The 20,253-nt window shown below is 41.5% G+C and overlaps 1 protein-coding gene across 1 annotated transcript; it reads right to left on the bottom strand.

The window, feature by feature from the left end:
- Nucleotides 1-537: 537 nt before the first annotated feature.
- slc44a2 (solute carrier family 44 member 2 (CTL2 blood group)) lies at nt 538-17,671 on the bottom strand. The gene is made up of 22 exons (XM_010767685.1): nt 17,512-17,671; nt 12,689-12,737; nt 12,443-12,516; nt 11,622-11,706; nt 11,401-11,485; nt 11,184-11,303; nt 10,548-10,608; nt 10,289-10,415; nt 8,823-8,906; nt 8,385-8,497; nt 7,749-7,883; nt 7,387-7,483; nt 6,153-6,245; nt 5,630-5,714; nt 5,177-5,439; nt 4,959-5,053; nt 3,827-3,930; nt 3,666-3,739; nt 3,169-3,239; nt 2,976-3,064; nt 2,159-2,243; nt 538-1,905 (listed from the first exon to the last, which is right to left on the bottom strand). Exons 1-22 carry the CDS (start codon nt 17,552-17,554, stop codon nt 1,427-1,429), a joined length of 2,511 nt encoding a protein of 836 aa, XP_010765987.1. The 5' UTR covers nt 17,555-17,671; the 3' UTR covers nt 538-1,426.
- Nucleotides 17,672-20,253: the final 2,582 nt, after the last annotated feature.

Raw genomic sequence — 20,253 nt, 5'->3', positions numbered from 1 at the left:
ATTAAGTAGTTCATAACCTGGGCCCAAATACAATTGAACTTGAAGTATTAATTTCTATTAGAAACAATATTTGTTTTCTCCAGTTTACCTTCTTTCAGTATCTAAAGACCCTACCTTCTTAGAATAAAAAATTGTTATTCTTTGGTTGAATTTATAAGATTCATAACTGGCGATAAGGGGCCACAAGTAGTTTTAAAAAAGTTAAAAAGTTTTTTTTTAAAAACAGTATACTATGCGTCCCATAAAGCGTCTCAATTTGATTGTTAGCAAATATTCACGGCTTTCAAATTTATTTTCTTTATTTCTAAGGTTTATAAAAGCCTCCCCAAAGCATCAAAACCTTTTAGAAACAGTTTTACAGGCTCAGTATACTCTATGGCAAGTCAAGTACCCTTAACTGGTGAAATAGTTGGGGATCCCCTTTAAGACAAATAAAAATGTGTTGCTGACTTTTTGTGTTCATGAAAACTCACCTGCTTCCAAACGACAAACCATTTTCAAGCTCATGATTACCCATAACAGAATGACTGACTGTGATTAAATACAATCACCTTTAATCAAGATTTACATCCGATAAATATGGAATGTCATCAATCAGTAACTTACATCTTACACAAGGCGACAAAAGAGAAACAAAGTGTACAAAAGCATCCAGAGAGTTGTGATGCTAGTTGCGAGCATTCAGAAGGCCATGTCAACACCATGCAGCAGAGAGACAGAGGGGAGAGGGACAGAGCAATGCAGGTTGGGTTAGTAAACATTTTTTTTTTGGGGGGGGGGTCCAAAGAGAGGCTGCGTCATGGCGACACTAACAGCACTTACATCAGTCAAAAATACCAAGGCAAGTGGGTGGCAATACAATACATCGGATCCCATCTTGTATCTCTACAAGACTGAAGCTGAAACAAATCGTAATAGAAGAACACTACTTTATATATACACGTTTCATAGGAAAAAAAAAAGATCCAATATTCATACAGTCTATCAAATATGTCTGTAACATTTTGGCTGGTCAGCTGGTATTATTGTAAACAGTGAAAGAGATTCACCATCGATTGACATGAGTGTGTTCCGGCTGTAAACACGGTACGTAGTGGTTCTGCAGTGCATCGTTTAACAGGATTAAGACAACAAATATCAGTGACAGCAATCAGGCACAGGTTCAGCACTCACAACGTTCTACAGATCTTCACAATATATAAAAACCAACACTGTTCTAAAACCAACACGAGAGAGCGTTTTTTGTTCAAGCTACAGAGATGCAACTGGGCTTTTGACCTTCTTTGGCCTCCTCCAAGCTGTCACATCGGAAATATTTAGCTTTTGTTGTATGCCGCACATTTAACATGCCCACATCACATCACGTTGTAGATACAGTACTTTTTGAGGTTAACCAAGCCTTACTTATTTGCCCTTGCATTACTGTTTACTCCTGTGGTGCAGAAGGAGGACTATCTTCCAAAGATTCCTCTTTTTTATCAGCGGTCTCTTCTTTCTCAGCCTCCGCAGCGGGAGGTGGCGCCTCCTCGGTTTTTTCTTCCTGCTTTGCCACCTCTGCTTCTTCTTTCTTTTCAGCCTCCTCAACCTGACTGACTTTTTCTTCTTCTTTGTTCTCCTGTTGTGGCTCTTCGGTATCAGTCGTGGCCTGCAGAGGCTGCTCCTCCTCATTTTCCTGCTTGAGCACCGTCTGCTGTTTCAGTTGGATTTCTCCGTCTTGTTGTTGAAGAGGGGTCTCCTCCTCCAGTTTCACCTCATCCATTGGCTTTGCAGGATCAGCAGAATCCCCCTGCTCGACCCCATCGTGGTCTTCCTCCACCCTCTTGGCTTTGGAGAGGATCTCGTGCAGCTCGGGCGACATGAAGTAAGGCCTGTCTGACGAGCCGTCGTTTCTCTCCAGGTCCTCACCTTTTTCCGTTTATAGGGATGTGTATTTCGTGTTTTTTTTATTGGGTTAATGGAAAATTAAAGGGAAAGGGAAAAATGAAATAAAAGGGAGTGTATAAAAATAAAGTGAAACGAATGGGAGGAATGAGACAAAGAGAATAAGAGTCAGAAACATGGCAGGAAGGAGAAACAAGCATTTTAGCTCGAGGAAGTTGTATTAGTGCTTGGAATAAGGAAGAAAAGAGGAGATCTGACTGAATGCAAATGTACTCACAGAAGCAGAGGAACAGTGTGTCCACACACATGGCGTACACGCTGAAGAAGCCATGGGCGATGAGGTAGGATCCCACTACCAACGTCTAGGGGAAGGAAATCACAAATATCAATACAAAATCACGACTTCTGCTGTGGCATTCATTCTCCCAGGCTACCTCAAAAGATTATTATACTGAGTTTAAGAACATTTTGAATATTTTCTCTTGCCTGCCATACATTATAATTTTGTGAAAAATCTTGTTCGGTCCAAGACACTGTCAAAACACCAATGTTACTCAGTTCACATTATTTAGAAAAAGGAAAAGGGTCAAATACTCTCATTGGAGAAGCTGTAACCAGCATACATTTGGCTTAAAAGCACACTCAAATCACTTTGATTTCTTCCTTAACATAGTGACATCACTATGTAACACTCGCGCTTCTATTGCCTAGCACACATTGTAGGTGATGGGGTACGGGGCTGGACATTTCTGGTTGACCAATCACAACAGAGCCGGTCAGCTAACCAATCAGAGCAGACTGGGCTCTGGTTTCAGACAGAGGGTGAAAAGAGGTGCTGCAGCACAGGCAGTATGAGAAAAATAAAGAGCTTTTTGAACATAAAAACATGGAGACATGTCAAAGTAGATACACATAATATTAATACTAATTTAAATTGCATCTGATTTGATATTAAAAAGGTCTCAAATGGACCCTTAGCAGCTATTTGTAGATGTACATGATATATCTGTGTTTCTGCAATGAGGTATCTCTGCATCTATAGTGTGTATCTGTTTCTTTGAAAGAGAAATCCTGCATATGTAACTCTCTCTCACCATTATTGGCACCCAGTAGTAGTTGAGAGATGGAGCAGCCTCCTCTACAGCTTTGATTCTCCCGGAGAAGAAGAAGAAAGAGAAGATGCCTGCACAGAGAAACAAAAGTAAATTAATGGGTTTCAACAAGAGATCCTAACAGATCTCTCTCCAGGGTACACACTTTAGTTCTAAAAATAAAAAGCTCTCCTACCAACGATTCCAACGATGAGGAGCTTCCCAAGGAACAGCAGGAAGTCAGTCACTTTATCTAAAACAGCCACCCTGTGAAGAAACAGATCAGCAGAGAATATAAGAGAATATCCCATGAAACAACGATAAGTAAAGCTTAAATATGAATTACCGTAATTTTCGGACTATAAGCCGCGCCTTTTTCCCTATTTTTCGACGCTGCGGCTTATATAACGGTGCGGCTAATCTATGGATTTTTACAGCTAACGGCCAACACCTTTAACTCTATGGGCTCTATGGCCGGTCCGCGGACCCCCACCTTTAAGCGGCGGGTTCCAGCAGGAAAAGCTGGAGGCCGGAAAAGAGTGAGACAGGTAGCGCGCAAAAGTAAAAGTGGAACCGAGAATGGTATGCCGCTGCTGCGGCTTATATTCAGGTGCGCCTTATAGTCCGAAAATTACGGTAGTGTAATGCATAATATCATTTAACATTGTGGATATAAATGAAATGAAATCCCACCTGATGATGTTCCTCATAAGCAGGAAAAAGGCATTCTTAGCAGAAGGGCAGAAACTTTTTCCATAGATGGCAATCTAAGAAAGAAAAAAATGTTTTACCATTTTAAACCGGGACCAGATCCAACATCTCTGACACAGCAGTATCTGATAGCGATGACTCACCATGATGTAGGCATTCCTGTTAAGGAACTTGATACATTTCTCCAGACACCAGAAGCAGCACTTCATGCAGCTCAGCAGGAATTTAGCACACTTGTTCTGAGCACCTGAGGGATATGATAAAACATGTTACATTTCATTCTATACATTTAAATTGATTAAATGCATTATTCCGACCTTTACACATGCATCAATCCAAAACCAGAACCCAACCACTCTAACAACATAATCATAAATGCATATTAATACAGTCACTGATAAGTACAACATAAAGAAGACACACAATCAACACAGTAGGGGGTCCCGCAGTATGGGGTCTCTTGAATACCATAAAATGGTTGACAAATCAAGGTTTGTTTTTTTGTCATTGATCACACTCCGTCTAAGCTTTAAGTATCCATAGAGAGAAAGCAAAATAACACAGTTCATCGCTGAGATACATGTGACTATAGCTTAGCTGTTGTTTCAGAACAATGGACAACACTGTTTGTTGTGTGTGCATTGTGTGTGCGTGTGTGTAGGTGTGGTGCTGTCCGTAGTACTGAAACGGAGCGTAGGAGAAGGAACACGCTTTCTCTTTTTAGTCTGCTTGATTTCTGTGGATGTAAATAGAAATCCCCACCCCCCCTATTTGAGCAATCTTTAGACAGAATGGAAACTACAGGGGAGCGAAGGCACAGAGGGAGAAAGAGAGAAAGAGAGAGCAATGCATCACGATTTATGGGGAGAAATCCGACATTCAACACCCTCTTATAGAAAAAGGGAAAGATCCTTTAAGTTGTGAAGATGTGAAGATTCTACTGTGAGATTGGAGGTGGAATTAGGCTCCTTACGGGCAGGCTACATTCAACACGGAACACACGTGAACCATTAGCTGAGTGGCTGCCTTCTGCAACACAATGTCTCCTCTATAATCATTGAACATGGCTGCACCAGGCATGAAAGCAGCGTGAGAGTGGTTAGTGCTGTTTACATTTTAAAAAGGCAGTCTTATATATTTCTTGGTGTGAGAGCTTTTTGAAACAGAAAATACAGTCTCTGTTTTTTAATGAATCTACTGATGTATATAATAGTAGGCTAATCGGGTTAACCACTACGACACTAATTAAGTTAGTCAGTGGTTCAATTGTCTGACCCATCAACTTGTGATCCAGGTACTCCAGAAGGACCCTGATGGCCTGAACAAAGGAGAGGATCAGAGAGCCAAAAGCCAGAGAGCCAGTGTGGTATCTGGAGGGGAAGTGGAAACAGAAGCCAAGCATGAGCATAACATCATCACTGATAGTTGTAATGAAACAGAATATTCACAGGTGGACAGATTGCATAACAATACAATATAATTGAGTCTCTAACCGGAGAGCCCGTCCAAGCGAGGCGAAGATGGGGAAGGCGGGAATATCGTCGGGTTTCTTGAAGGCCCAGTAATAGGAGGCGAAGGCCCCTGACAGAGTGACTTGGCCCAGGGCCGTCACGAAGTTGGCGCACCAGAAGAAGAGGAAAACGTTGTAGAACTGGAACAGGATGAGGTATTTGTGGTAGAGGGTCTCTCCACCATAGAAGGCAAACAGACACTCGGCATCAGGACACTGAGATGAAACGTTGGAGATGTTGAACGTCTGGAGAAAAAGGGAAGAAGGAAACCACAGTATTATTCAAGTGAATTTAAAATAAAATATATGATGAAACTGGTAAACAACGAGGTAAGCAAAGGTGTCAAATATAGACAGAGTATTTCTTTTTCTGACAAAACTCCACACACATCTTCAGTCAGTTAATGTCATGAGGCAGTGACATTTGAAAGTGTACCTTGGGGTCGCAGGTGTCTCGTGAGTACTCGCACTCTGAGTTGTTGAATACTTTGTACACCTGATCATTAGAGGTGGACAAAAAGCTGGTCGAGTGGTCAAGGAGATAACAGCATGTCAACAAAGGGAGGATGTCTCTGAAAAGGTCACATCAAAAGACATCTGCAGCCCTTTATATATTTATGGGAAAATGTCACTAACAAGTGATGAAGTAGAAGGTTTCAGAACTTGGAAGATATAGTGATTTCCTACAAACTATGACACAACTTTGAAAAGTAGTAAATGTGTTGGATTGAATGTTTAACTGTTGGATTACTTGGATAATACACATAAAATAGTTGTTTATTTTCCCCTTTTCTTTAGTTATTCCTTAGCATTTATATTAATGCAAAATATATTAAATATATATAGGAATATAGAAAAGTATAGAGTTGGAATGTGTGCAAATAAAGGTGGAAACAAATATTGTGACATGTTTTTGCTTTGACTATGTTTTCTCCATATCTGGACAAAAGAAAGGATACACAGCAGTGATGGCCCAGTAGGCGATCACCACAGAGAGCAGGGCAAAGGTCAGGATGGGGTAGAACAGCGATGACATGACGTGCCCAACAGCTCTGAAAAATAAAACGTTATGTCAACAAGATTAGGTAATACCTTTTTGACCAAGCATTGTCAAGTTTCAGTGTAAAATCAAAGGACCTTTCTGAATGCTAAGGTCTCTCTTCAAATGTTCTTAAGCTAAAGGTATTAGCAAACAGTTGCCTGTACACATCCAGCAGACATGCAGCAACCTAAGCAGTTTTCCTGGATTCGTGTTTCGGGCCATCTGGAGCATTGCAGTACAACATTCAAACTTGTTTTGTCTTTGTTTGGTCTCCAGAAATTGCTAATGGAAACGTTTTGCATCTAAATGCTCCCCAGAGATGTTTGTTGCTGAACAGGAACACTATACACAGTGCTCAAAAACTACTGCAGTGGCAATGATGAAAGCTGATGTGAACTTAAACAGTAAACAATGAGCTGAAAGAAGCTCAAACACCCTTAGAGTGAGCAACTTCTTTCACATTTTACTTAGTAATATAAAGCTCACCTATTATGCTATATTTGAACAATATATTATAGGGCCATATATCTATACAAAACATGTCTCTGAAGTGTTTTGCTCAAAATAACAAACAGATCATGCATTGTAGCATGCCTTATACCCCTCTATTTCAGCCCTGTTACTAAAGTGCTGATTCTGGGTCCGTAGCTTTACATTTAACAGAGCTGCTGCTGGCCACGCCCCTTTGGAGCTGCTGCTGGCCCCGCTCCTTTGGAGCAACCGCATGCAAGCAGTGAGCTCTTTGAAGAGAAGGCTGTATACCAGCAGAAACTCAGCTAAACGCTGCCGTGATTAAACGCCATATTATGTTCCAAACCACATCAAGCATTATTTCTGAAACATTATGGAGCTCTTTGTCTCTCGTGGGTTTACCACAAGGTGAGTACCCTTTATATCCGGCTTCTTTACACAGTCTCTCTCCAGTACAGCGTTAGCTCTGAGTGTTAGCGATGCTTGCTAATGTTTTTGTATTACTTCCAAAACACGTCAGGCATTGTTTATGATGATACAGCAACATTTCTGATAGGGGACGATAGGCTGGAGCGGAACGTTGCCAGGAGTTTAACGTAAAGCCAGCCCACATTTTAGTTATGTCGTCATGACCGCAGCAAAAAGTGAACACGGAGATGCCATTCACGGCCTTGACTGACCTGCTAGCCTCTTTGATGAGGGCGATGGCAATCATAAGTCTCTTCCTGAGGAATATGAGTAGCAGGATGATGAAGAACTCTACAATAGCCAGGATGANCTGACCCTGCTAGCCTCTTGATGAGGGCGATGCAATCATAAGGTCTCTTCCTGAGGAATATGAGTAGGCAGGGATGATGAAGAACTCATACAATAGCCAGGGATGACTCACTGACACAGATTAACAAAAGGCATTTTATTAACAGGATTCATGGATACCTTACACAGCCATGTATTTAAGATGGCAAGTGTGTGTGTGTGTGTGTGTGTGTGTGTGTGTGTGTGTGTGTGTGTGTGTGTGTGTGTGTGTGTGTGTGTGTATCCGTACTGAAGGCCAGCCAGGTCTGTCTGATCTGCAGGTACACAGAGAAGTCCGTCTGCACGCCCAGATCGCGGATAGTGACATTAGAGCCCGGCTCTCCCTTCAGACTCGCAAACTCCATGTAACAGTGGAAAATCCCTAAAAAGAAAGAGTTCAAATCTTCAGATTTCCTTTATCATTGAAGCACTTTATTATCTCAAGAGGCTGAGGACCAGAAGTTGCGCTAGACTTTTTCGCTGCCCATCATTGCATTTTGACGGACAGGATCGTACAATTTCCGTCAATATATATTATCACTTGTCGGTCTGTACGCAACTCTGACGGGGGGGGGGGCACACACTCGCTCGTGAACTGTTAGCGCCGTGCTATGCATGCCCACTGCACCTCGCGGGAGCGCGCACAGCGTAAAGCAAATACTCACAGACATGTCAATGATCTGTCCGGCAAATGTCGGTTTGGAAACGGTATCATATACTTTTGGTTGGGCATGCATAACACGGCATAATACCGAAGCTTTGGCGCTGTTCTGAGTTTGTTCTGATCCGTCCAAATGACGGAAGGCTTTCAGATTTTTCCGTCATTGTTAAAAAACAAACGTCATAGACGGAAAATATTCGGTTAACTCTGCTGAGGACTTACCATATCCGATGACGAGAATAACCAAAACAATCATGACCCAGATCATGATGCCAGCCAAGAATCGCAGCAGGACGATGAAAACCAAGCTGACCAGCATGGCAATCACAAGACCGCTAGAGAGGGAGGACACATTAGAACTTGTAAAATATCAAAAGAGAACAGAGTCTTCTTGGATTTTTTTTAATTGACAGTTGCAGTCAAGTCACATTTTTGGCTTCAAAATGATAAGTTAGCTGTTGATTTTGAATACTGATGCTTTTGTATATCAAGTACAAACATTTTACAGCCATGATCACTGCATCCCTATTTTGAGTAAACTAAATAAATATTGGTGTTTTGTTTGCTTATATTTTGCCTTTGGTTTTACTCCTGATATTCTAGAATCTAGATCTAGATGACACGGTTTGTTACTGTAGAGTTAAACAAAAGTAGACTAACAGCAATATCCAGTGCCAAGACTGAGTGTAGTCCTCAAAGATTCTCATGGCCACCTGGCGAGCTTCAACAACCATATTTGACTTCCTGGAAAACAAAAAAAGTGAAAAGAAAAATAAGGAAATTAAATAAAAACAACCCACATTGTAGACATCTATTAGGAATGGAGGCATAAACATGACAACCTTTAGCCAAAAGGGGCCCTATTTTGCTCATTTTCAGGGAGTGTGTGGGAGAGAAACTCCCTCTGGAGGAAACTTTATGATTTGAGCATTTTCAGACCATTTACATGCACAAAAACCTATATAACACACTACAGGTAAGGAAAACCTTAAAATGCATTATAGGGGAGACCATAACTCAACATGTCAGCAAAAACTTCTGTTAACTATGTGTAATTATTCAACTATTGTGTAAAAATAAATATAAAGCTCAAGCTATTCCTTCAACGTTCAATTATCTGTACGCTGCATATTGTTATTGGATCACGATATAAAGTAGTAAAAGCGAAAGCTGATGCTTTTTATTTCGTAGTAAACCTTTATTTGAAACCTGTTCATTTTTTTTTGCATAGGCAGTTATTCATTTGTTTGCGTCGTCATGCCACATTACAAATGAAGATGAAAACCGCAGTATGACAAATAATTAGACATGTCTTTCTCCAGCTGCTGTCAGCAAGAACACAACATAACAGATGGTGACACACAGCTTGATAATTAGCAAGCGTTATTCACACTGCTTTCTGCTTTGCAACCTCCCCCATTGGGAGAAATGCTGATAGAAAACTCTGGCACAAACCCTCCATGGTGCATACATATCTACGGTCAGCATGCAGAACGGTGTATGCTGCATTTTAAGTAGCCTATCCAATCACAGCAGTGAGATTTGATAGGGATGTGCCGTCAGCTGACAGAGCATAGCAGATTGTGAGTCAGGAGAGTCAAACATTAGCATTTATCTACCTAGCAGCATTTTTTCTTGAGCTAAGAAGGAAGAAGTTTTACTTATTTTTTACTTATTAACCTATAAAGGGTTTCTTATATTATTCAATGAAACTGTCAAAGAAATGTTATGAGCATATAGTCCACATTGAGTTCAGAGAGCACAAATTATATCTTTAAACGGCAAATTTAGACTGAAACAACTACCAACAACCCTGAGGGATGACATTTACAACCATAGAATGCTCAGAATTGTCTTTAAACTAATTAAACCATTAGAAATAATAATAATTTGAACCCTCATTTTATAAAAAATTGCATTTGAGCGACACCGTTCTGATCACACAGCACACATTTTCCAGCATTTGTTAATCATGTCAGGGTTGCGATATTTTGAGGTTATAACATGATTGTCATGTGATGTCATGTTTATCCAACATTTCTGTAATTGTGCAACACCGAGAGACTGATTTATCTACTCAAAGGCTAACACAACTTGTGTGTTGCCATACAGTGAAAAGGACTCACTTTGACGCCTCCAGCACATCCGTGGCGTTGATGTTGGTGCCCTCTCCAGCATCCAAAGAGGTCTCGTTGCCCACCACCACCACCCCGCCTTTCATCGTTCCCAAAGCAGGAAGGCAGCGCCGCGTGACTGTGGGGGGGGAGGAGATTATGACTCGTTTAAGTATATGGATATATTTGTTACAAAATACCAACACACGGCAGCTTGTAGTGTGGGCAGAAATAAGGTTTAGGAGGTGAAGACAACAAGCGTCTCACTTACAGGCTTTACTGGGCATCAGCATGGCCGGACACAAGCCTTCCCTTAGGATCTCAGGAGGACTCTGAAACATGGACAACATCCGTCATTTTAAAGCTCCCCTGTTCTTCTCTTTTTCATCAATATACTATTGTTCTCAGTTACAGACAAAACATGTCTCTGAAGTGTTTGGCTCGAAATATCAAACAGATCACCCATTGTAGCATCCCATAATCCCCTCTGTTTCAGCCCTGTTTGAAAAGTCCTGATTCTCTGTCTGTTACTTTGGATGAAAATAAGGAGCCCCTCCCCACGCCCCTCTAAGAGATATTTGGTTAAAAGGAACACAATGGTGCTCTAGGAGGAGATTTAGGTGATACGGTGTGGGGTGTTACCTTGGTTGGTGATTGGCTAATGGTTACACAAGCCAGCAGAACATTATGACACCATAAAGTGGCCAAAATCTGATCAGCTCATTTTTCAGACAGGTTTTTATGGATCAGGACAAAAAGAGAGAGAATCTTTTTTCTTGAAACTTTCAGAGTCTCTTTACACAGAGGGGACACATTTTGATGTAGAAAATACATGAAAAAGTGTATTTTGCATAATAGGTGAAAGTATTGTACGAAATGTGACTGATCAAATTATTTCAATACTTACCAATTTGCCAAAGTCCACTCCATCCTTACAGTACTTCTTGTAGTATTCATGGTCTTCTTTGTTGCCTACCTTGGCTTTCACCAACGTCATGTGGCGGTCAGGACAGGTTTCCACACATAACTGGACACAAATAGACACAACATACAATTATGACAATTAGCGTGGTTGTTAGAAAGCTGAAACACATTGCATGGAATATAAATGATGATTATCTGACCTGCGTGGTGGGACACTGGAACTCCAGCAGCACCAGAGGGCTGGCACACTTCAGGATGTTAAAGTAAAACAGAAGAGGCTTCTTCCTGTTGTGTAAGAACAGTAAAACCAAACTATTATTAGGCCTGTATTATAAATAAATATCCCGAAAGACACAACATAGTCTGCATGTGAAGGGGCACGTATACTGTAACATCATATTCATATTGTCAGGCGACTCACTCCAGAGGAGTACCAGCTTGTCCACAGAACTGCCCCCGGCTGTCCGTGGGATAGATCACTTTCCTGGGGTCGCCCTGAGACCAGGCTGCACAGAGAATCATTAAAAACATTTAGAACAAAAGAGGACGTTAGAGAAAGAGACAATTATTATCTAAAATCTTAAGTTATACACACTGCACTTGCGTATTACTAGATATGTTAACCCTATGAATGCCAAAAGTAAGGAGAGGGTCTGAAAAACAGGATTATTTTTGCAAAACTTCTTGCTTGTCTTTCACATTATTTTTCAACTTTCTGCCACTCATTGAACGCAACATGTGTAACATCTGAGTTTGTCTTTCCGCAAGTGGGAAGACATGAATGACTCAGCTGTGACTAAGAGTCATTTGACAAAAAGACAGGCTGTTACACAAAGAAGAGTTATACGCATATCTTACATGTCATTTACTTTGATTTAAATTCATCATGAAATACATCTGAATTCATTTTAATTTTTAAATATTTTATAGTATCTAGCCATCACCAGGATGGTTTCTTAGGTTTTTTTTGTATATATAATCAATTGATCAATGATCACCACATATACTAGGTAAACAAATCATGGTTTTAATAGATTTTCAGAATAGAATGTATACACCTCACTGATTAAGGCAAGATAGCCAAACATGATTACTAAATAAACCATGTTCCTAAAGAAATTGAAATAAATAATGTGTGCAATATTAAAAGCAGGTTTCTTTGAAAAATCATGTGTCCCTAACACTAAACACGTTCATCTCCAAGCAATGAAACAGAACATATTGTTATAAAGTATAACTTACCAACAATACCGACAGCAAAGTACCCCAACAAGGCCAAGATGAAGAGAATACAGCAGAGGATATCTGTGCAGCCCCTGAGGAGAGGAGAGGAGGGGAGGGGAGGAGAGGAAAGGAAAGGAGAGGAGAGGAGAGGAGAGGAGAGGAGAGGAGGGGAGGAGAGGAGAGGAGAGGAGAGGAGAGGATTGTTACTTGTGTATTGTAAAACATAAAGTAAATAATGATCAGCTTATGAAAGAGACGTCTCACCTGTTGTGGATCGGTCCTTTGAAGTTTGGGTCAAACTTCCTGGACTCCCCTGTGGACACAAGAGATGGCAGGCTTGTTAGTTTATCATTCTATGACTTCAATTTCAGTCTGATTAAAGTCAAAACACTTGCATGAAGAAGACTAATAATCCAAACGTCTGGTTTCACCTCTGGGACCACAAACCACTTTGAATTGTAACGTCCCAATGTAGATCTAAATCAAAACTAAACCAAAAACTGCTGTTAAAAAATGTTGGGTCATTAATTGAAATAAGTTATAATACAACGGCAATTTCACTTTCAGACAATATTGAAATCCCTTGGCTGTTGACACTGACATCGGGTGTATCAATCCATCATGATATGATTCCACTGAATGGTAATAATAATATTAAATAGTTTTCAAGCCATTGCTAGTAAGTCCTTGTTGGCCAGTATACTCCCTTTACTAAACATGAATATTGTATTAAAGTAAGCATACTTTGACTGAATCTTTATGGCTAAATCATATGAATCTGCAGCTGTAATGTTTAGTCTTATAAATAGCCTTGTGGCTTTCAGTTTTATATTTAGTAAAGCTCTTTGGCTAATTTGTGTACCACTGAGTTTAAAACTGAGCTGTAAATCTGTGCAAAGCATTGTTTACTGACACAGATCACACACACTTACAAACACAATTTCCTCCAATAACCCAATTTGAAATGATTGATAGGTCTACTTAATAGGTATAGCATAGGTATGTAATGTATGGACTTTGTGAACGACAGATACACACAAGTACGAGACATATGTGAAAGCCTGTGTTTTGACAGAGACGGGACATTCTCCCAAACAAAAGGATTCTTCTGCCCGACTGCCATGCCTAGCAACCCACAAAATGTCTCCCCCGGTGATGTTGAGGTCCCCATGGACACCAGCAGCCGCCATGGAAACACCTCAGACACTTCAGGGAGGAGGGGGGAGAAACATAAACCAAGCCTAGTCTGCCTCCAGTGAGGTCACCATGAGCTAACACAGCGTTCAACAATATAAAACCAACGTGCTCGTCGCTCCTTTTCTGAAAAAATATGTTTTACACAGGAAATCAGCCAGGGGAACACAGTGAACACAATGTTTTCAACTGATAACCACATTGTGAGATATAACACATCCTGTCACAGAACTGTACGTGTGTGCTGTAAACTAAAGGATAATTCACATGATGGAGCTAACTGTCATTTCTTCATTAAGCGCGCAAAGTGGGAGTAAGAGGCGAGGGTAGCTACTTGTTGCCACTCCGTAGTGCTTACATACAGCATGTCTGCTACATCACACACACTACTTACACACACACACACACACACTCTGCCCAAACATCACAGAGACGAAACTGGCATTAATACCACTACAAAGGCTTCACAGACCTTAGTCATTTAGGTAAAGTGTGTCTTAAACCATTAAAATGAAGGATCTAAACAAGAGCCATTCGTCAATGCAGCAGTCTGACAAGCATGAAGGATTTTCTAAAAGACATTCAAAGCATATAAACCACCCGTTCATCATCTGGCTGGACGGTCACAGTACCTTTTCCATCGTATTTTCTCATTTTCTCGTTATTTCTGTCTAGATTTCTCGCAGTGTCCTGCTGTTTGGCAGTTCTTTCTTTATGTTGTCTTCCTGTATGAGGGTTTTGTCCTCTAAACTCTAACTTGTCACTTCCTACTTTCTGTGTTTTCTAAGCAATGCCGTCACCACGAGTTCCATCTTTCTCTCGGCTAGCTCATCAGGGGAGCTGAAAGCAAAACAGTATTTGTTGGGGGAATTAAATGAGGTGCAGCACTATCAACAAAGACTTGCAGCATGTGAGCCTGATGTTGCCAAAATTGCTACACATCTGACTGAAATCAAAACAGTATTTTACTATGGCAAAATAACAGTTATTTTAGGCTTTAACTCAATCAACTGACTCAATTTGAATAACTGTGTTCACCGTTTCCTTCTGTTTAACAGTTTGCAACAGCAAGCGGAGCAGATGCACTCATCTTGCAGGAGTTATTGACTATGAAATATCACGCTCATAACACAGTCTGTCTTCTCAGCTTCCTCTTTCTTCTTTAAGCTGTATTTCCCAGCTGCCACCACATCCCCCAATAAGTGTTGCATATTTAAATGTTACATCACTAACTTTCTAAACAATGGACAAAGATTTCTTGAAATGGTTTCTTGCATTGTTAACACAATGATGTGGTTACGATTATGATGCATTGTGTGTATCTGAGGCTAGATCAGAGATAAGGGCATCCTACGTGTTATTTGCTGGCACATGACTCTGCCCACTTACTCTGCCATGTGACAACAGCATGCCATAGGATGAAATACAATACTGAGTATTGACCACATTCAAGTGCCTCTTACAAACACAGTGCCATGTGTCTGCCCAAACACCCTGAACTTACTAAACCCGTATTCAAGCCCAACAGATAGAGGTTTTTTTAGGCTTATATAAACATTTAGAGCACGGGTCTTCAACGTTTTAACCTGAAAAAGAAACAAATCAGGGGCCCTCTAGTTACTACATATGTATAAAATGTAGTTACATATTAAGCTGGGCCTACAATAATGTGTCGGGGGTGGCCAAAGAGACATTTATGAACATACATTTGATTCTCTAGATGGCACTCAGCTTGTGATGCTCAAAAGATCAATCTAAAAAAAATTAACAGCAAAATCTCTTTCCATAAATCATGAGCCGGCTACTCAAGATATTCTACAGACCTTGTTGTTAGCATTTCCTGGAGGAACTATTTTCTTTCCAGCTAATACCACCAACAATCATATCACCATGCAGAAAGTGTGCATCTACCCATGGACAACGGGCTCTCCTGATAATTAACGTTAAAGCTGAGCTGAGGTGGACGCGTACATCTCATCAGGATTGACAGTGAGTGACATTGCTGTTGAGTCTTTAATATGTATGTAAGCCAAGTGCCAGCCAGTTCCAAATCTCTATCACTCTGCAACTCACACTACAACTGTTTAAATAGCACTACAGGTTAGAGGAAATATATGTTTTTTTGATATATATTCCGTCCCTTTAACACTATTTATGTAAAATATTTATAATATGTTAAGTTAAAAAAGTGATTGCTAAAACAAAGTGAAGTAATTTGGTATCGGCTTCTGTAGACAATATGATTTTCAAGTCACGATTTTGTGGTGTGTGTACATGTGTGTGAGTTTAAAGGAAGTGATGATGTCATTACTAATGTGATTCATTAATGGGCCCGGAGGGGTTATCAGATGATCCCCTCCCCTGCTACCTTAATGGGTGTGTGGCTGTGTGTGTGCACGCAGACATGCAGGGAGACATCTCCTTTGCTCTGATTCCTGACACTTCTATCTTTCTATTTAGAGCGTGTAGATAAGATGTATAATATATGGGACTCACAGAAATGACTGTATGTTCTCCTGCTATCAGCTGTTGGTGCTTCAGCACTGACTTTGACATCTACTTATAATTTGACCTACAGTACATACTTATAAAAAGAAATGAGGAAACACATTTAAGTCTCTGTTTGTAGAGATAAATGCTTGTAACTGGTATCCACTGTCTCAGATCACTGACTCTGTACCCCTCACAGAAACTGATTACATCAAACAGCAACGGTGGGTCTTACTTTTTAAAACTAACAGTCTAAATGTGAAGCGATAATTGTGAAACATTTAGTGTATCTGCATGGGCTCAGTTTGCCAGCTTAATATTGACTGGAAGCCTCTTGACTGTCTGCTGAGCCAGGCGAGGCTGAACAGTCGAGGCCTTGCATGCTGCAGCATGCCTGCATGCACACATCAGCCTAGACAGAAGGGAAATTAAGTATCAACAGTAGTAGGCAAACGTGAGTGCTCACAAAGATCCCACTCTGAAAATAAAAACGGTTTGAATGTGTTCTGTGTTTGAATCGTATAAACTTTATCCCCGGTGTAAAAGGGCTGAGTTTTTTTACCTTTCAGCCCTCATGGGGGAGGAAAAAGAGTTGACGTGGTGAAAAGGAAAGCAACAAGGAAATGCTCCACAGTGGGAGCTTCATGGATTGACTGGAGAGGATGTGCGCGCTTAGCATTTTGGATGTGGACTGTTGGGAGTATCTTGCATTGTGAAATAATGAATACTTTAACCACCACACAGCATTGGTGTCATCTTCCCAATCAAATTCCAGTGTTGAGGCTGTGGTTTGCATTTGAGCTATGGTTACCCTCCTATACTGACAAGGGGTATTAAAGCAAAGAAAACACTGGTTGGGAGAACTTCATGACTCAACAGTTCATATGGGATGCTAAGTTGAGAAAATGCCTGGGTGACACATAATAGTGGGCAATGAGTCATGTCTTTGGCTGGTATAGAGGATGCATTTTCCATAATATGTGCATACGAAAAAATGAGTGTGAAAAAAAGCTTTAAACATATGTGGGTGTGTTTTTACATGTGTGCTATAATCTGTGTGCATCTATAGAAATGAACATGACCTGTTTTGTTTATGTGTTATTGTTTAAACCCATATGTGTGCAGTTGTGGTTTCACTGGAAGCAGTATCGGGTTTGGAGTGCCGGTTGGAAAAATATAACATCCCATTAGCGGCATGTTTCTTTCATTCATAATATATTGTGAAATGAAATATTAAAGGCTAAAGATGAGAACTCTTATGAAAAATAACCCGATTTATGATGACTCCAGATCTGCGTGAGGTCCACACCCATCCATCCCTTGCAGTCATTGTTTCCATTTCTTCGTCGGTTTAGAGAAAATCAAAAATCGATAAGAAAGCAGTTACAAAAACGTTTTCTTACCGTATTTAGGGTCCGGGTTTTTTTCCTCAGTCTCCATTCTCATACACTTCTCGGCTCCTCGGTGCTGATTAGACGTTTGACAGGACAGTTACCATTGAAATGTCGAGGAAAAAAACATCAATAACAGTAGAAGACCGCTACACAGAGACCATCCCAAACCAAACTGAAGCACACGGCGCATTCCCGGGTAACGGGAGGAGAGGCAGCCAATCAGAAAGCAGTGCCTTCTGACTGACAGCTGCTTCAACAAATCAGCGCGCGCCGGAGTGGAACAAAATCCGTTGGTTTTGCCGTTACTTAGTGGAATGTGTGGAGTGTGTAGATCAATCTGTTTAGAAGGGCATGCTTTTTTTTTGACATTCTTGTTTCGTTTTTAGTGTCTAAGAGAAAAAACACCCAATAAATAAAAGACCACAGCAGTCCTGAAAAGGATTATAGGACTATTACATTTACTAAGCTTGCTTCATGCCTGAATTATTTTTACCTTATCTCTACTCCACTGTAGCCTATTTGCTTTTGGCCTTTTTAGTTTCAGTTGCTGTGCCCCTTAAGGTTTTCCAATATAACCGTGATGTTTCATTGTATATACTACTCAGTAGTATTCAAAGTAGTCAAAATAGTTCCTGCAATAAACTTTAAAATGTTGTTCACAAGTAAACATTCTAATAATTCTGCATCACCAGTCCTATTTGTGTGATAGCCTATTTAGCTGATACTTCAGTATAAAAACTTAAATGGCTGTTTTTTAAAGGACCTTTTATAATTTGGTATTGTATACATTTACTTACCAGTAGGCTATGTATAGGAGTATATCTTCCAGAGCAGCACTCCGAGGAAACACTACTTTTTCTATATAACTCAAGAAATGCTTATCAATAACTACTTACATAAGATAAATTAATAGATAAGAAAACAGTTACCATCATGTGAAAACACTTTTATGAGAAGTTAAACTTGTCATAGCAGATAAATGACCTACACTCGGCTCTTGTAGACAAACTACAGCAAATCTGTGATGTAGTCTACAAAGATAATAATAATAACAATAATAATAATAATACATCAGACCTGTATAGCGCTTTTCAGGAAACTCAAAGACGCTTTGACAGAGAATAAAAAAAAAAATACAAAACCAGATAAACAAAACAGAAAATGGGGGGGGGTTCAGTGGTTGAATGCAGTGTTGAACAGGTGGGTTTTGAGTGATGTTTTGAATGCTGTGGGGGAGGAAGAATCTCTGATGGATTGGGGTAGTGAGTTCCAGAGGGTGGGAAGAAGAAGGCTCTGCCGCCCAAGGACTTGAGATACAACAACAAATACAGTCTCTAACTAACTACAACCATAAAAAAAGAAATTATCACATGTTTTATTCATGTGAAGGTGACAGGTGACCTGTCTGGCCACAAAAGTGTCATGTGTATGTGTGCCGGTAAAGTAATTAATAATTGAAAGGTACAACGTATTATCATGGGTCCTTAAGAAAATCACCATGAGTATATACAGTATTAAATAACAAACAAATAAAATGTGCCCAAAGTTCCTTTTCATTGTTATTTCATGTTAAAAGCCCACTTGATTTAGAGTATAGGCTGGGGATTTAACCACTAACCTTCCCATTGCTAACAAGCAGCTTGACATACTGTAATTAATACATTGACTGTTCCAATGGAAAACTATCCAGGCTTCTGTTCCGTGCCCAGCAGCCATGGTCCAGTACTGGCCCACACAGCCATGGTTCCGGCTCCAGAACCGGCCCCAGCAGCCATGGTTCTGGCTTCAGTACCGGCCCCTATAGCCATGGTCCCGACTCCAGTTTTGGCTCCAGTACTGGCTCACCAGCTCCCTGTGTCCTGTCGGCATACTGGCCGACTCCAGCCCCTCGTCTCCTGTTGGCTCTCCGGGCCGACGCCAGCTCCCCGTGTTCTGTCGGTGTACCGACCGTCTCAAGTCTCCTCTCAAGTCCCTTCTCGAGTCCCCTCTCGAGTCCCCTCTCGAGTCCCTTTCCAAGTCCCTTCTCAAGTCCCCTCTCAAGTCCCCTTTCCAAGTCCCCTCTCGAGTCCCCTCTCGAGACTCCTTTCGAGTCACCTCTCGAGTCCCCTCTCCAGTCCCATCTCGAGTCCCCTCTCCAGTCCCTTCTCTAGTCCCTTCTTTAGTCCCTACTCAAGTCACCTGCTCCGCCGGATTTCCTGCCAACACCAGATCCTGTCCTGTTGGGGGTCCCGCCAACACGTGCTACGCCGAGGGTCCTGCCGACACCAACCCGTGCTCCGTCCGGGGTCCCACTGACACCGGCCCATGTTCCGTCCAGGGTCCCATCTACGCCTGTCCCGCCAGGGGTCCCACCAGCTCCTGCTCTCGATCCCAGTGCTCCGGCAATCCAGCTGACACTGGAGGGGTCCCATTGCGGCGTACGTTGTCCTCCGGAGCTATCCCGTCACCGCCTTCATGCCCGTCCTCCGGAGCTGTCCTGTCGCCGCCTTCTTGCCCGACCTTGTGCCCGGCCTCCTGAGTTCCCCTGCGGCTTTCGCCCTCGAGCCCGGCCCCCTGAGTTCCCCTGCGGCTTTCGCCCTCGAGCCCGGCCCCCTGAGTTCCCCAGTCGCGTCCTTTGCCCTCGAGCCTGGCCCCCAGACTCTTCCAGCCGCTGCCTTCGCCCTCATGCCCGGCCCCCTGAGTTCGCCCGCTGTGGCCTTTGCCCCTTTTTGAACTCTGCCTTGCCCCCGGGCCGTCCGCCCGAGACCCCCA

Source organism: Notothenia coriiceps, unplaced genomic scaffold (genome assembly GCF_000735185.1).
Source record: "Notothenia coriiceps isolate Sejong01 unplaced genomic scaffold, NC01 NC01_scaffold00004549, whole genome shotgun sequence".
Taxonomy (NCBI): domain Eukaryota; kingdom Metazoa; phylum Chordata; class Actinopteri; order Perciformes; family Nototheniidae; genus Notothenia; species Notothenia coriiceps.
This window is presented reverse-complemented; position numbering and strand designations above follow the sequence as displayed.

Bases quoted from the DNA above. Each gene is read 5' to 3' on its own strand.
- slc44a2 (XM_010767685.1), bottom strand. From the start codon at position 17,554: ATGAGAATGGAGACTGAGGAAAAAAACCCGGACCCTAAATACG. The intron at 12,517-12,688 runs GTGAGACGTCTC...TCCTCTCCTCAG, and splicing joins AAAGGACCGATCCACAACAG to GGGCTGCACAGATATCCTCT. The intron at 11,707-12,442 runs GTAAGTTATACT...TTCTCTGTGCAG, and splicing joins CTTTGCTGTCGGTATTGTTG to CCTGGTCTCAGGGCGACCCC.